Source organism: Notolepis coatsorum (assembly GCF_963971535.1).
Source record: "Notolepis coatsorum genome assembly, chromosome: 12".
Classification (NCBI taxonomy): domain Eukaryota; kingdom Metazoa; phylum Chordata; class Actinopteri; order Aulopiformes; family Paralepididae; genus Notolepis; species Notolepis coatsorum.
In genome coordinates, this window is record NC_140176.1 from 117,509,241 (window position 1) to 117,525,724 (window position 16,484).

The window sequence follows — 16,484 nt, forward strand, 5'->3', positions numbered from 1 at the left end:
AGGCGCCCCGATGTTGTGTCATCTCCACTCTATTAACCACCCATCTCCCCTGCATGTTCCAAGGTGCACCAATCAGATGCAACCAATCCAATCAGGGAGATGAGTGGCATCTGTGAATAGAAACAGAGGTTAGGAGATGACACGACACCACACATGACAGACAACACAAATAATATATTACCCTGATGTTACATGGTGTTAAAATATATGGCAATAATGATAATGAACAACCCACGTACGTGACACTGCTATCCCAACCTCATCCTAGGAGCATTAGCATAGCATAGTAGCATAGCATAGCCTCTCAAGTATAGCCTATATAGCGCCACGGATAGAGACTGAGAACTGGCTGTATTGACGGAACTTAAGTAATTAGTTATTTGAATTCCTGAAACAATTCTGTGATGTTTGTTTGTTATTATATGTGCCCTGGGTTTTGTATTGAGTTTTCCAAAATATTTTTCTGAAAACCAATAAGAAATATATCATTGTATAGGTCTAACTGAGCTGAAAACATTGATAGGTCACATGCAGGGCTCTACAGTGCGACCATATTGCTCGCATATGCCCCTAAAAATATGTGTGTGCGAACCTGAAAAATCAATTACTCGCATGTTGTGCGAATGCATATTACAGCCTCAGTCGTTCTTTTTATTTCTCCGCTGAGAATCGTTAAAAAAACTACAAGTCCCACATTGCACTCAAGCCAACGGTCCAATCACAGTAGAGTGACGTGACTGGTTTCATGGGAAATAAAGCAAATGACCAATTGGAAGCTCTCATTTTGTTTGTTTACTTCCTGAAAGACGAGCGAGCGTTTTCCGAGCAGCAGAACTCTGTGGAGTCCAGTCCGAGTACAGTCCGCTCGACTATGGGAGCACCTTTATTATAGTCTTACCAATAGCAATAGATTTTAGAACACCTAGATTTAGCGATAGCAATAGTAATAGAACGTCGTTAATGCAACAAAACGAATGCCTTGCTTTGTTAATCATAACGTTGATGCAGTAGCGTATGTCGTTGTGTCGCACACAACAGCAGAGGTGGGCAATAGGGTATAATAGGGCATAAAAGGGGCAAAAGCTAAAGTTAAGTCACTGTTACTTTTGTAGCAGTAGTTTGATTTGATAGTTTATTTGATAGGGACAGCACATGTTAATGAACATCAAGTACAAAATACAAAATGTAAACATGCAGGGTTGTAGCAAGAGCTAAGTTACACCTGGGCCCTCATTTATCAACCTGACTTACGCACAGATATGTGCGTAACCCGTGCGTACGATCATTTCTAAGCAAAGTGTGGGATTTATCAATTTGAACTTGTGCTTGACTTTGTGCGTATATTTAAGCACAGGTTGGACCATGCGTAGTTGACGCCGGTGGTAGAATATATTATTACAACAAGGAAATAAGCACTGACTGCGCTCCGCGTAACTCAACTCGTTATTATTTTGCGCATATATTGCAGAAATATGGGAACGTTTTGATTATATTTAAAAGGCTTTGCCATTGTTAAACGTAATAAGTGGAACCCCGAAGCTGTAAGCAGAATACAAGTCATATGAACACCCACGATAGTGTTCTTCACCCTTCCTATAAGAAAGAATAAAAAACGCATTGCAACGTGAATAGACTGAGGTTATTTGTTGAGTGTATGTGTAGACAAAACCCTTGCAATAAATGTGTCTTAAATGAATGAAAAGCATACATGCTCTGGACACAAGAGTATATATCGTGTGGGTGATATCATGACTTGTATTCTGCTTACAGAAGTTCACTTATTTAGTTTTACAATGTCAAAGCCTAAATCAAAACGTTCCCGTATTTCTGCAATCTATGCGCAAAATAATAACGAGTTGAATTCTAACAAAGAACGTATTACATGCTGGTAGGCTGATAGAGTAAACTATGATATGAATATGAATATGATATGATATAAAGGTATACTGGTCCGTCCGCGAGGATATCGAGGACTCGGATAGCCATTTGAGAATATAGGCTAAAGCGACGGCCTATAGCCTATACATATTATTTAATGTTTTCATAAGCGTAAAGATACAACAGCTAGATTAATGATCAAGTTAGTTTACTGTATGCAGGCTTCGCAGGGCTGTGTGTTATTATATATGCGCAAATTACTGTTGCATAATGTAGGCTGGCTGCTATTATATGTAATTCATATAGGCTACCCAATACCAACAACAAAATAGATTGTATCATATGCCTCTACACACATTATATTATACACACCATATTATATCTTGGTTCGGCAGCGCCTCTGTGAACAATCTCTCAGTTTGCTCCTTCAATAAACAAATCCAGTAATGTGAACGGGATTCCACTCGGTCAATGTACAGATAATCCGCGATGCGCATTTTGGCTGATAATGTGCCGGTGGCCGGAGTCTCATTCAGGCCTAATTGTATTTAATTCAATTGTAATGTTATTACTGGGGTATCTAAAACATCACAATGCAGATCAGGGTTATCCACTGAAGCCATAATGACTCTGACCAGAAGTACCACGGGCTCATGACGAGCACACATAATAGGCATTGTAGAGCGCAGAGTTGGCCTGCTGAAATTGATTTAATTTCAGTCATTACAGTGCTTAATGTTGGGTCATCTTGTCATTTATTTCTGTCAATGTGCTGGTTCTGTAGCAGGACTGGGTCAGTCAACATCCTTGGCTCCCGGCGCACCGAAGATTATACGTTCAATTTGTTGGTTGGACCTCGGTGATCAATCTCGCTCTCAGTGAAGTCTCTCAGAGTTTGCTCGGGTTAGTCCATTTTTCCACATTTCATGGGGGTGTTCCATTACCGTATATGGTTAATCGGGGCGGTTCTGGTATGCAAATACGTGAAAGTGTGCACGAGCCTCAGCGTATAGAGCAGACCTGGGCATTGTACGGCCCGCGGGCCGGATACGGCCCGCGGGATGATTCTGACCGGCCCGCGAAAGATTACATGATAATAAATCATATTTTTTTTTTTTTACTTATTTTTTTTCATGTCAACGTTCACACGCACAATATACGCTTACCTAGGATTTGACTTGATTCAACAACAAAGCAGTCGGGGCAAGCCGAAAACTGTCGAAAGTGTGGTTATTTGAAGTTTGGATTTCTTTTTTCACAACTGAGGTAGGTAGATTACATTTTTGGAGACTATAGTACAGAAAAAGGGTACCGTTGGGTACCGTATCGGTTCAAATGTGAACGGTACCCATCCCTACTGAACACACAACTGCAGGGCAAGGGCATTTTTGCTCATGAAATGCATAGCCATGTGAAAGCCTTCATGACAAAGTTGCAATAAATTTCAAGGCAACTAGGCAGCAACAATCTCAAACACATGAAAACCCTGAAAGAAGTCAAACCATCAGCTGATCACCGGCACAGGTACTCATCCATGTTGGGAGCACTGCATGGTGAATTTTCAAGGCGTTTTCAAGATTTCAAAAAGGTTGAGGATGAAATGCAGCTGGTTTCCTCTCCCTTTACCTGCAGTGTTGATAGTGCACCCGCCACCCACTGATGTTCAGCTTGAACTCATTGACCTGCAGTCTGATTCACTACTGAAAGAGCACTTTAAGTCAGCATCACTGCTGCAGCTAGAGTTCTACTCTGCTCTCAAGGAGGAGAAGTTTCCAAACATGAGAAGACATGCTCAGAAGATGTTGGTTCTCTTTGGATCCACCTATATGTGAACAGACATTCTCAGTCATCATGACGTTTACCAAGTCCAGGTACAGATCCTCTCTCACTGATGAACATCTGGCAGCTGTGCTTCGCATCTCCACCTCAGACATGCAACCTGACTTTGATGGACTTGTTAAAGCTCAACAGAGACTGGATTTATCACACTGAATGAAAAAAAGAAGAGCTGAAGAACACTAAAATGTGGAAATATAACAAGTGAAATGGGACACTTGATCTTTTTCTTTTCTTTTGTTTGCACAGTTCTGAAAACATTAAATGTTTAATATAGGCATGTAAAGTAAAAAAGGCTACTGGGACACTTTTCTTTACACAGTTCAGTGACATGTCTTGTTTATTTTGGCTATAAGATGATGTGATGTCTTTAGAAAGCTAAGAAAATCCTTGTTTCAATAGTATATGAAACTCAAAATAATAACTTTATTTGTATAGCACTTTTTCATACATGCCCTTTGTTATTAATGTTTCACATTTTGTTTATCATTTTGGAAATAAATTCTATTTGAATAAATGATATTTTTGAAAGCTAACCTCACCTTTTAATTGCCAAATAATAACATACACTATTACCAGGGGTCAAAACAATGCCATTTACTGCTTTTCATATAGAAATAAAATGTATATTATGCATAATTGAGTTTGGAATTTTGGCCCGGCCCTCCAACATATTTTCAGTTGCTCATTCGGCCCCCCGGGAAAAATAATTGCCCACCCCTGGTATAGAGCAAGGTGATATTTATCATGACAGGTGTGCGTAGGACCTGTGTACGCACGTGTGATAAATCCCGTTTTTTTTGTGTGTGCACACATTCTAAATTCTGTGCTTAAGTATGGAAATAGAACATTTTCTAAGAGAAATTGATACATGAGGGCCCTGGAGACAGCAAAACTCTTTCAATAAATAAATAGCCTGCTTAGGGTAAAAGCATGGTGACAATCAACGATAAAAACAAGAAACAAGTTACATAAACTAAATTAGATTAAAAATGATCACAGTTCTGGTTTGCCTTAAGATGCAGTTTAAGATTGGTCTTGAACATGGAGTATGTGGGGCACTCTCTAATCACAACTGGTAGGCTATTCCAGTAGTTACCACCTTTAACAGAGAACACAGTTTTAGCAAAGGTAGTATACCGAAAAGGCACCTTACAGCCCCTCTACTGATGGCCCTGGTGGTAATGCCAGTGTCACCTTTTTGTTCAATGTCACTGCCTTTCTTATTAGGTCTCTAGTTGTTGGCTACAACTTTGCCACAGTAGGCATTAATCACTTAATAGTTCAAATGTCTGTGTCCCATTCCCGTTTGCACACGCAGATACACACACACAGTGGGCCAGTGACTTTGGTGGTATGTGCTATTGCACAGATATGTGTCCCGTTTGCACATGCACGCACAGTACAAATATACATTTATTTTTGAAAAAAAAAAAAAAACTGTTACTTGAAATATTTTCACTGTGCTCCTAAATATTTGTGTGCTCCTAAATTTCTTTGTGTGCTCCTAAATGTTTTCATTTAGGAGCACATGTGCTCCTTGGGAAAAAGGTTAGCGTAGAGCCCTGACATGGCATGAAGCTCTTAAGATTATGTACCAGGTGAGGGTAAACATTATGATGTTTTCCTTCATTGTATCTCCATTTACTCTGGATGGTAATAGATGTGTTTACTCACACTGGATTCATATGTCCTACCTTGTTACCTAGATCAAAGGAGACCAGAAACATGCATATAGGGCTTATGGTTCAGGAGCTATCATGATTTATTTGGGGCATGTAATTTCAGACAGGAGACCTGAACAATATTCTTGGTAGTGTTATAAAAGATGTGATAGCACACATGTGGAGGCAACTGCTGCATTGCTATCACATCTTTTCTAGCAGTAGGGGTGTATACCTTCTATCACATATTTTCTAGCAGTAGGGTGTATACCTTCTATCACATATTTTCTAGCAGTAGGGGTGTATACCTTCTATCACATATTTTCTAGCAGTAGGGGTGAATACCTTCTATCACATATTTTCTAGCAGTAGGGGTGTATACCTTCTATCACATATTTTCTAGCAGTAGGGTGTATACCTTCTATCACATATTTTCTAGCAGTAGGGGTGTATACCTTCTATCACATATTTTCTAGCAGTAGGGGTGAATACCTTCTATCACATATTTTCTAGCAGTAGGGGTGAATACCTTCTATCACATATTTTCTAGCAGTTAGGGTGAATACCTTCCATTAGAGCCATATGAAATCCGTTTTATTTTTTTCCAAATTCCATTTAATTTTTTTCCAAATTCCGTTTTTTCCGTTTTAATATTTCAGAATTCTGTATTTTGCTTTGTACGCTCATTTTACCATCAGAAATAGTGTCTAATAAGTGGGAATGAATAAATGTCCACAATTTAATAAGATATAACAGTCCATTTAATAGGGCTGTCTTAAATACTTTGAAGCTTCGAAGCTTCGTTCGATGGGCATGGGATTCGAATATGAAAATCAAATTTGATTATTAAAAAAAAAAGAAAAATTATATATATTTTTGCTAAATCAACTCTGCCTCTCTTTGTTAACTACAACAAGCAATGCTGTTTGTTATTTAAGATGAGGTCGGACTCGGCACTGACAGATGTGTTCATTGTGCTGCTTTTATAAAGCCTCAAATGACGGCTTACAATATTTCATGAAAGCAAAGTGTTTTGTTTGTCTAAGATTTTAAAAGGTTTAAACTTTACAGCACTGACAAAGTTGAACAAAGTGCTGTACAAGTCCCACAACATAAAAAAAAAAGTAAAAAAAAAAAAGAAAATTATTTTTTATTTAATTTTTTTATAGTGGATTCCATTTGTATTGCTCAATTCCGCGATTCCGTCCGCGATTCCGTGATCGCGGATTCCATATGGCTCTACCTTCTATCACATCTTTTCTAGCAGTAGGGGTGTATACCTTCTATCACATCTTTTCTAGCAGTAGGGTGAATACCGTCTATCACATATTTTCTAGCAGTAGGGTGAATACCTTCCCAAACATCACTATGAAAGTTAGTCCCCCAAGATGGTACCCGTGGTCCAAATGTGGGGCCCTGGCTCACGGCCTAAGAAGCATTTTAGCAGCATAGCCTCTCAAGTAAAGTGACACAGTGGCTGAAACGCTCAGCAGTTGAGATGTTCGGTCATTATTAGTAACAAGCTGAATAAACGCACATGTCTCTCTATACACAGAGTCGCACCAGTTTATGACCCAACACTAACTCAGTAGTAGCATTAGCATAGCAGCTTAGCTTGTTAGCTGCTCCAGCTAACTTACCTCTGGTCAAGGCCCAGTCTGGTGGAAAAGTGGCAGAAACGCCCAACAGATCAAATGTGCGGTCAGTAGATGAATACAAGCAGATGTTACTGTAACTAAACGCCAACGGAGAGGTCGACATGAACCAAATGTACCTTTGTTTACCTGAACGACAAGGCTCCAGAAACTACGTGTGTTTTAGTCTCTTCTTCTTCCTCTTTGGAGTTAATGGCGGGTCGCAACCACAGAAAGGCGCATACCGCCACCTACTGTACAAGCCAGCAACTGGAGCGGATAAGGCAAGAACCCGGCAGCGTGAATATTAAAGGCAACCAACTTGTGTTCAGCTTTTCTCTGATTGGCCACATGGCCACGTGACCGCCCTAGCACACGCCCTTTTCCGCTGAGAGACACGGCAGAAGCGCTGGTCGAACCAACGCGCTGGTCGAACCAGTTCAGACAGAGGTGTTTATTTATATTAATAAACATATCTACTAGAAACACTGGTGTTCTGTTGTGTGACTGTACTAAACTCTTCCACCACATGACCGACATTTGACATACAGTACACCTCCTATCTATGTTGGGATTATGTTTGGTCATGACAAAACAATAAAAATCGCTACTGTTACTGTTAGTAACTGCCACCACCCACTTCAATGACAGAGCTCTCATATTTGCGAATGCATAAACTATATCTTAAATTATGGCGATGTGTCTAATATGGCTGTCGCGAAGTCATTGATAAGCGACAGCCATATTAGACACATAGCCATAATTTAAGATATAGTTTATGCATTCGCAAAATATGAGAGCGCTGTCATTGAAGGGCTTCCTACAACGGAGCGCTGCTGCTGCTGGAGCTGAACCGAGTCAAGCCGCGGGCGGCGCACGGAAGCCGGGGATAAACCACAGCGTCGCCCCGCTGGCGCTTCAGCAGCCTCCACGGGCGAAATAACATATAACGTTACAGCGTACAGTTCCACACTGATGTACAGTGAGTGTCTAATATGGCTGTCGCGAAGTCATTGATAAGCGACAGCCATATTAGACACATAGCCATAATTTAAGATATAGTTTATGCATTCGCAAAATATGAGAGCGCTGTCATTGAAGGGCTTCTACAACGGATATGTGGTTTATGACGTTAATTAATAATAAACACTGTTAGGACTATCTGACTCTTACTAATAAACACTGTTAGGAGTGGGACTATAAACACTGTGCGCGTGCGGACTATCTGACTCTTAATAATAAACACTGTTAGGACTATCGATTCACGCGTCACTACTGTAACTAGAAACTCTGCTGGGTGTCACTGTACATCAGTGTGGAACTGTACGCTGTAACGTTATATGTTATTTCGCCCGTGGAGGCTGCTGAAGCGCCAGCGGGGCGACGCGGTGGTTTATCCCCGGCTTCCGTGCGCCGCTGCTGCGTCAAGCCACACAATTATGTCTGTATTTGATTATGGTGAAATTATGTACATGCATGTCTCTCCCTCTGAAAGCCCATCCACGCTGTGTATCATAGAGACATAGAGCACTGGGTTTTATCACTGGAGATATATTTCTCACTCACCATTGTATTTTGCGCCATCTGACAATATCATAACAATGTGTTTTGCTGTTTTCTATATTATATCCACAATCATTCATCTAAAAATTTGATGTACAGTGACGAGTGAATCTGGTAGTTGGTTGTTAAAAACGCGAAACATAATAACGTTACGCTTTCATAACTGTATGGGCTCAGCGCATTTCATAGCTGTATGGGCTTTGTTTATACTTCAGACGTGATGTACAGTGACGAGTGAATCTGGTAGTTGGTTGTTAAAAACGCGAAACATAATAACGTTATGCTTTCTAGTTCAGCGCATTTCATAGCACTCCACTGCTACCGCAGCTGAACACAAGTTGGTTGGAACAGCAGCTGAACACAAGTTGGTTGGAACAGCAGCTGAACACAAGTTGGTTGGAACAGCAGCTGAACACAAGTTGGTTGGAACAGCAGCTGAACACAAGTTGGTTGGTACACAGGTTGGTTGCCCGCGCTGCCGCTTGCTCCTTGGATTTCATTTGGGACGTGGGACGGCTGCGCTTGCCTGCGCGTGGGGGCGGGGGGTCGCGGCCAATCAGAGAAAAGCCGAACACAAGTCGGTTGCCTTTAATATTCACGCAACCCGGCAAAGAAAAGAAAACAATAAAGAAAAACAACAAACCCAGAACAAACCAAACTAAATACCCACCCTAACATTGTGGTAAAGCCAGAATGGCTCAAGGACTACGTTCAGTAAAAGAAAAATGAGTGCTTCACCTTACAGCTAGAAGGCACTTACCTGTATTATCTGTGCAGGGATGTTATGTAATGTTACATCATTATGGTTCTCTTTCTTTTTGAATGGACGAGAGATCGCATCCACCTCTCTCCTTTCCTCTGTGTGTGTAACGCCGCCCCGCATCACAGTCTGTTGCTGCTTCACCGTTTCCTGCTGTTTCACTTGACTGATAGCCTTGTTCAATGTCATGTCAGCGTCTAGCTGCAGTTTCTCTGAAAGGGCCAGGTCTTTTATCCCGACAATAATGCGATCCCGGATTAACTCCTGCCTCAACACCCCAAAGTTACAGTGTTCTGCGAGTTTATGCACTGCCGTTATGAAGCTATCCGCGGCTTCCCCTGGCTCTTGTTTACGTACATTAAACTGCGCACGCTCGAATATGACGTTATGTCGCCCTACGAAATGTTCTTCCAAACACGTAACCACAGTTGCATATACGAGCCTTTCCTGTGCACTCAGCTGAGTAGCATTTAGAATGTCCTCCGCTTCATCTCCCATGAAGTATATCAGCGTATTGACTTGGAAAGCCTCTCCCTTCCTATCCAGTCCCGATGCGACGCGATATCTGTCAAACCTCCGGATCCATCTCGGCCAGTTCTTGCCGTCTGTGCAGTCAAACTTCTCCGGTGCGCTGACATGGAAACTGTCCGTCTGCGCGCGACCTGCTGCCGGTGCTGGTGGCGCCGCCCTTGCTGCCGCTGGTGCCCCTTCGCCGTCCGACATAGTTAGCTAACGTTAGCTGTTGTGCTATCTCTTGTAATAGCCTGTAATATCTCTCTCGCCGCTTGACCAGTCTCTCCTCTTCGTCTCCTAGGTAACGGGTTAACCCTTCTGACATGGGTTGAACACTTCAGACACCATGTGGTAAAGCTTAGGTGGTGTTTCATATAAGGACTCAGACAGCGTGGCCATTTCAAGTAACGTCTTTATTCATCTAACACAACTGCGCCTGCGCCACGCCTTACAGCAACAGCTATGGATGCCCGTAAGGGACATCCACTACAAACATCACCACCCTATACAAACCTAATACAAATAAAAATAAAACGTAAACACAAACAAAAGAAATTAAATACAATTCAAATCCTACCCCCCAAACCAATTGAAAACACAAACCCCAAAACCAAATCCCACACCCCTTTACTGCCCCCTACCCAACCCCCCCCCCCCCCCCCCACCTCCAATGTACAGCCCTCACCCACCCACCCAACCCCACCCCACCCACCTAACCTCCTCCAATGTACAGTTTCTACGCCAAATGTATATACACTCTTTTTCTGGACACTTTTGTATCACAAACAGTACTGTATTTGCAAATCTGATACGTCATAAATGTATAGATGTAGCAGTACTGTCTATCTGTATGTCATGTATGTCATGTATGTTATGATGAATTGAAAATGGGGGACCCTGATGTAAACAAGACGAAAGTCTTTCTCTGGTCTGCATCCCCTTAACAATTGTATGTATTGAGATGTACTGTACTGTACCCATTCTGCAATCTATTAATAAACTTTTCAATCAATCAATCAAAACAATCCACCCAACGTAAAATATGCACCCGCCCTCTCCCTCACCCGACCCCGCAAGACCCCCCTCTCCCTCTCATACTGAGCACAATGAAGCAGCACATGTTCAACTGTTTCCAGCTCCCCACAAAAAGGACAAGCCCCGGTCACGTGAATGCCACCTACAACGTAACTGTACAGAACTGCGTTTCCGCTGTTTCTCTGATTGGCCACTGACCCCACGTGACCCTACCCTATTACACGCCCCCTTATCGACGTGTGTTATGCGACGCTGCACAGCTCTTTCGCTCGCAGAACAGCTGTTTCCGTATTTATAATATTGGAAACGCCGCGCTGTGACATGTACATGGGTACTCCACAAATCATGTAAAACCCAGATTCGGCTCAAACAAGGGACTAAACACGTTTCGCAATTCAAGTTCAAGTTCTTTAATAGTTGTCATACAGAAGTACAGAATACTTTCATACAAAATGCTTCTTACTGTTACGCTCCAGAGACTGTGCTAGACAAGATAGTATCAAATAACATAATAACATAATATAGCATGAATTTAGAAGAAGAAAATGAGGTCACAGTGTTCGGTATAGACATATGTACAATGTTCTGAGTTACCATATAATATACAATACACAATACTATGCAGTGTACTAATGTACAGTACTATCTAGTGCAAAGCAGAAATGGGATGAGGTACAATTTTAGGTACAATTTACAGTAAGGTGTACGAGTTGTAGTGCAATCCTTCATCCATAAATATAAAGTGTGGGGAGTGGGTGCTACAGTGTGTTTGTTTAAAGTGGGTGTGTGCTATAAGTGTGTGGAGTGGGTGCTACAGTGTGTTTGTTTAAAGTGAGTGTGTGCGTGTGGATGTGTGTGCTATGTGCGTTTGGTGGTTGTTGTTGTGTAGTGTTCATTCATTGTTCGTTTAGCAGCCTGATGGCCTGGGGATAGAAGCTTCTTCTGAGTCTTTCTGTGCTCGCCTTGAGACTCCTGTATCGCTTGCCTGACCGCAGCAGTTCAAAGAGGCAGTTGTTCGGGTGACTGGAGTCTTTAATGATTCTCTTAGCCTTGCCCTTGCAACGCTTGTAGTAAATATTCTGGAGGGTGGGGAGCCCCCCTCCAATTGTGCGTTCGGCTGAACGTGTCACTCTTTGTAGTCTGCTTTGGTCTTGTGCAGTGCTATTCCCAAACCAGGAGGTGATGTTGCCGGTCAAGATGCTCTCTATTGTACATGAGTAGAAGTTCTTAAGGATCTTCTGGCTGACTTGGAACTTCCTTAGGCGCCTGAGGAAGTAGAGGCGTTGTCGTGCCTTCTTCACAACACTGTTAATGTGTGTGGTCCATGTCAAGTCCTCGGATATGTAGGCTCCGAGGTACTTAAAGCTGTTGACTCTCTCAACCGGTGCCCCGTCGATGCTGAGGGGGCTGTAGTCCTTGACCCCCGACCTCCTGAAGTCCACAATCATCTCCTTTGTTTTGCTGACGTTCAGGGAGAGGCTGTTTTCCTGGCACCATCCCGCCAGGACCTTGACCTCTTCCAGGTAGGCCCTCTCGTCGTTGGCAGAGATCAGGCCCACCACCACTGTGTCGTCAGCAAATTTGACGATTGTATTGCTACTCCGCTGAGCCACACAGTCGTGTGTGTACAGGGAGTAGAGGAGGGGACTCAGAACACAGCCCTGGGGGGCCCCTATGTTGAGGGTGATGGATGAGGAGGTGCAGTTGCCTGCTCTCACCACCTGGGGTCTGCCAGTCAGGAAGTCCAAGACCCACTGGCAGAGGTCATAGCCCAAGCCCAGGTCCCTGAGCTTGGCTATGAGTATGGAGGGGACTATGGTATTGCCACAACAATGTGGAACGCCCTACCCAAAGCTGTAAAGGAATGTAAATCACTACCCACCTTCAAAAACACTCTCAAAGAACACCTACGGGAGACTGCAATTCAAAACTGGCCCCTACAAATGTCCTAACCCAGTTGTACAATAAAGACCAAGCATGGCTTTGTCAGTATTCCAATGTACAGCCCCACCCAACCCCACCCCACCTACCCAACCTCCTCCAATGTACAGTTTCCATGTCAAATGTTAATTAATTTTAATCTGTGAAGAACCTCTACTGTCTTTAACTATGAACAAACACAACACTCTAACTTACCATCTTTAGATAATAAAGTACTCAACCTCTACTGTCTAAAAATAAAAGTAAATTAACGACTGATGGCTGTTTGTTGTAGAGGGCGCGGTGGCAGACTTTGTCTGATACAGAATGCAGGAAATTAAGTCTATGTAACAAAAGAAATCCTGATTATACGTGCCCCATGTAAAATATGCCCAGTACAACTACAGTCTGACACTATTGACCACTAGGAGCTGCCCAGTACAACCAGCATAGGCGGCGCGTATAAAAGGCCAGGGGAGGCTATGCCGACCCAGTCTGCGCATTATTATAGGCAGCCTAGGCTACGATATTGTGTGCGTGTGGGCTGCTGCAGCCCGGTGGTGACAATACGCAAAGGGTCGGCCAACCAAGGTGTCAATGGCAGTAGGTGTGGTGGCCGTTTAACATTCCAGACTGCGGGCAGTAACCAATCACGCCGCATCACCAAACTAACCGATGCCAGTCTGGTCTTCAAAACCCTCCAAGGTCTAGCCCCACCACCACTTTCCGATTGTTCACCTCCAGGTTCGCGTGTAGTCTTTTACCAACAAACTTGCAGTTCCGCGTTCGGGTTCAGAACTGTTGTACCGGGTGGCGTCTATTCGCATCCTAACACTAATTTCCATTAAGGACAAGTACATTTAGCAAATCAGCCCTCTCCGTGAGAGCTGCCAAGACCTGGAACTCCATTCCAAGTTACATGCCGCCTGGGCATAACACTGGATCACCTGAGGCCAAGGGCTTGCTCTACGAGGGCATGATGAGACTGAGTCAGAGTTAATCAAACCGTGGAAACTTTTTAGAGCTACTATGTACATTGTTTTCAAAGCATGATGAGATCCAAATTATGGAAAACGTTTCCTTCATTGCCGTCGGCACCGCAACTTGTGAACGGCCTTTCCCAATGAGGCGCATCCGAAACTTTTGCTGCATTAAGGTAAGACAATGGTTAATCATATTGGATGCCTTCATTTGAACAATTAATTTGCACTATATGAAATGAGTGGGGCTCGCTGTAGTAGCCTAGATGTGGGTGTGACATCAGAACCTGGACAGCACCGTTTGCGTGCAAGCAAAAAAGAAAAATGTTGCGCGCTACGCGCGAGTTTCATCCGATCTATAGCCTACCCTAATGTCCAGCTCACCCGCCGCCTATGACAACCAGTCTGATACTATTGACCACTAGAAGCTGCCCAGTACAACCAGTCTAACACTGTTGACCACTAGAAGCTGCCCAGTACAACCAGTCTGACACTGTTGACCACTAGGAACTGCCCAGTACAACCACAGTCTGACACTATTGACCAGTAGGAGCTGCCCAGTACAACCAGTCTGACACTATTGACCACTAGGAGCTGCCCAGTACAACCAGTCTAACACTGTTGACCACTAGAAGCTGCCCAGTACAACCAGTCTGACCCTGTTGACCACTAGGAGCTGCCCAGTACAGTCAGTCTGACACTGTTGATCACTAGAAGCTGCCCAGTACAGTCAGTCTGACACTGTTGACCACTAGAAGCTGCCCAGTACAACCAGTCTGACACTGTTGACCACTAGGAGCTGCCCAGTACAACCAGTCTGACACTGTTGACCACTAGGAGCTGCCCAGTACAACCAGTCTAATATAACCAATGCGTTGTGTACTTTTTTAATTGAACGACAGACACTTGCTCCACGGTCTTGGGTGGTTTATTCTGGTAACACACAAAAGATCCTGGTTAGACAGGTTATGTGGTCGGCTCATCAGACCCCTCGAACACCGTTCACTACAGAAGAATTGGGAATAATTAGCCTACTAACATGTGGGCTAGTTATATACATTTTCGACACAATCTCATTTAGGAATGTTATGTTCATTCTGGGTGTACATCTGTGAACCTACCATGGGCTGCTTCCTCATGTAATGGTGCCACGCTAACGTGAACACTTGGGTTGAAGCCCACAAGGAAACGCCCACCAACCAATAAGAATCCCTAGAACCATTAAGTGCCATGCTATTGGGTCTTAGTTACCTTGACAAGTGGAATCACAATAAACTCTGTTACATTCCCCCCTGCTCAGGGACGCAGGAAGGGGGGGGGGGGGGGGGGGGTGCGGGGGGAGCTGCAGCACCCCCTCTCAATTATTGCAAAAAAATATATATATATATATATATATATATATATATATATATATATATATATTTTTTTTTATGGCAGTATTTATATATTTGTATATACTGTAACTGTATAACTGTAACACTGTATAAAGTTTATCCTGCTCAAAGCACGTCACCATTTTAATATTGTGTGTATTGAGCCTTACTGTATTGTAGCCATTCTCCAATCTGTTAAATAAAGTTTTCATTCATTCATTACACTACTGTATGTACACAATCATACGTGTAAAACCGAGTAGATTTTCGAGTGATGACAGACTGTCACAGACTGATTGAATGACAGGTGAAACAACTAATTGTATTCACCTCCCGTCTTCCGCCCTTCCCACGCGCCACGAACCACTGAGCTACTGTGATACAGTGCTTGCGCAGTCAGTAGATTTTAGCTAGTAGTCAGACTTTGCTAGCACAGAATGTCTCACTCGCAGAAAAGAAAAATATCAGATTTATTTTCGAAACGTCCCGCCGGTCCCAGTGACAGTCCCACTAAATCTGATAAACGTCAGAGAGAGACAGAGACGACAGGTTCAGCCTCAGCATCAGGTATTGAAGAGTTAACTGAGTCTGTTCCCCTATACCCCCCCTCGGGCGCCAGGGGCTTCCACTGAGGGGTGATGCAAATAGGGATGGGGTGTTATGGCAGCTCATGATGGAAAGAGTGCGCACCGAGTCTGATCCCGAGTTGAAGAATTGGCTCCAAAAGAGAGACAACTGGATGTCCAACAACATCCAAAACGAAATCTTACAGCTGCTTGCCCATGATATTCAGCGACAAATTAGAGGCAAAGCATCCAAAAGCCCAATCTTTGGCTTGAGCGCTGACGGAACCACTGATGTCACTCACTGGAAAAGAACAATTCTCATGTAATATACAGTTCGCCGATGACAACTTGGAAGCTCAGAACTTCTTTTGGGGTTTTTACAATGCCCGGCCCAGACACAACAGCCGAGACGCTGTTTTTGTGTATAAAATACTTTTACGCCTCGACCTGCCCATGGAGAGGCTGATAGGATACTGTTTTGACGGGGCCAGCAACATGTCTGGGGGGTACAGGCTAGACCAGGGGTTCCCAAACTTTTCAGGCCGCGACCCAAAAAAAACGGTGTCAGAGAGCCCCACTATTATAGGAGGTAAAAAAAAATTATTTTAAATGGAAATGTATGGTTGAAACATGCAAACGTTCAAACGCACACACACTAATAAGCATTGGAGGCTTTTAATCAGGGCCGGACTGGGGAAATCATTCAGGCCAGGAAATATAGCCCCAGTCAGGCCACTTTTTAAGCAGGGGGTCTGGGGGTCC

At 43.3% G+C, this 16,484-nt stretch overlaps 1 protein-coding gene across 1 annotated transcript in view; it reads right to left on the reverse strand.

The window, feature by feature from the left end:
* LOC311238026 (uncharacterized protein) overlaps positions 1–10,058 on the reverse strand; it is a gene marked incomplete at both ends in the record, with an annotated part of 44,115 nt that extends 34,057 nt beyond the window's left edge. The window contains one exon of the mRNA XM_084325993.1: positions 9,336–10,058. Within this exon, the coding sequence (XP_084182119.1) occupies positions 9,336–10,058 (723 nt within the window). The remainder of the gene's footprint in view (positions 1–9,335) is intronic.
* Between the last annotated feature and the right edge of the window lie 6,426 nt (positions 10,059–16,484).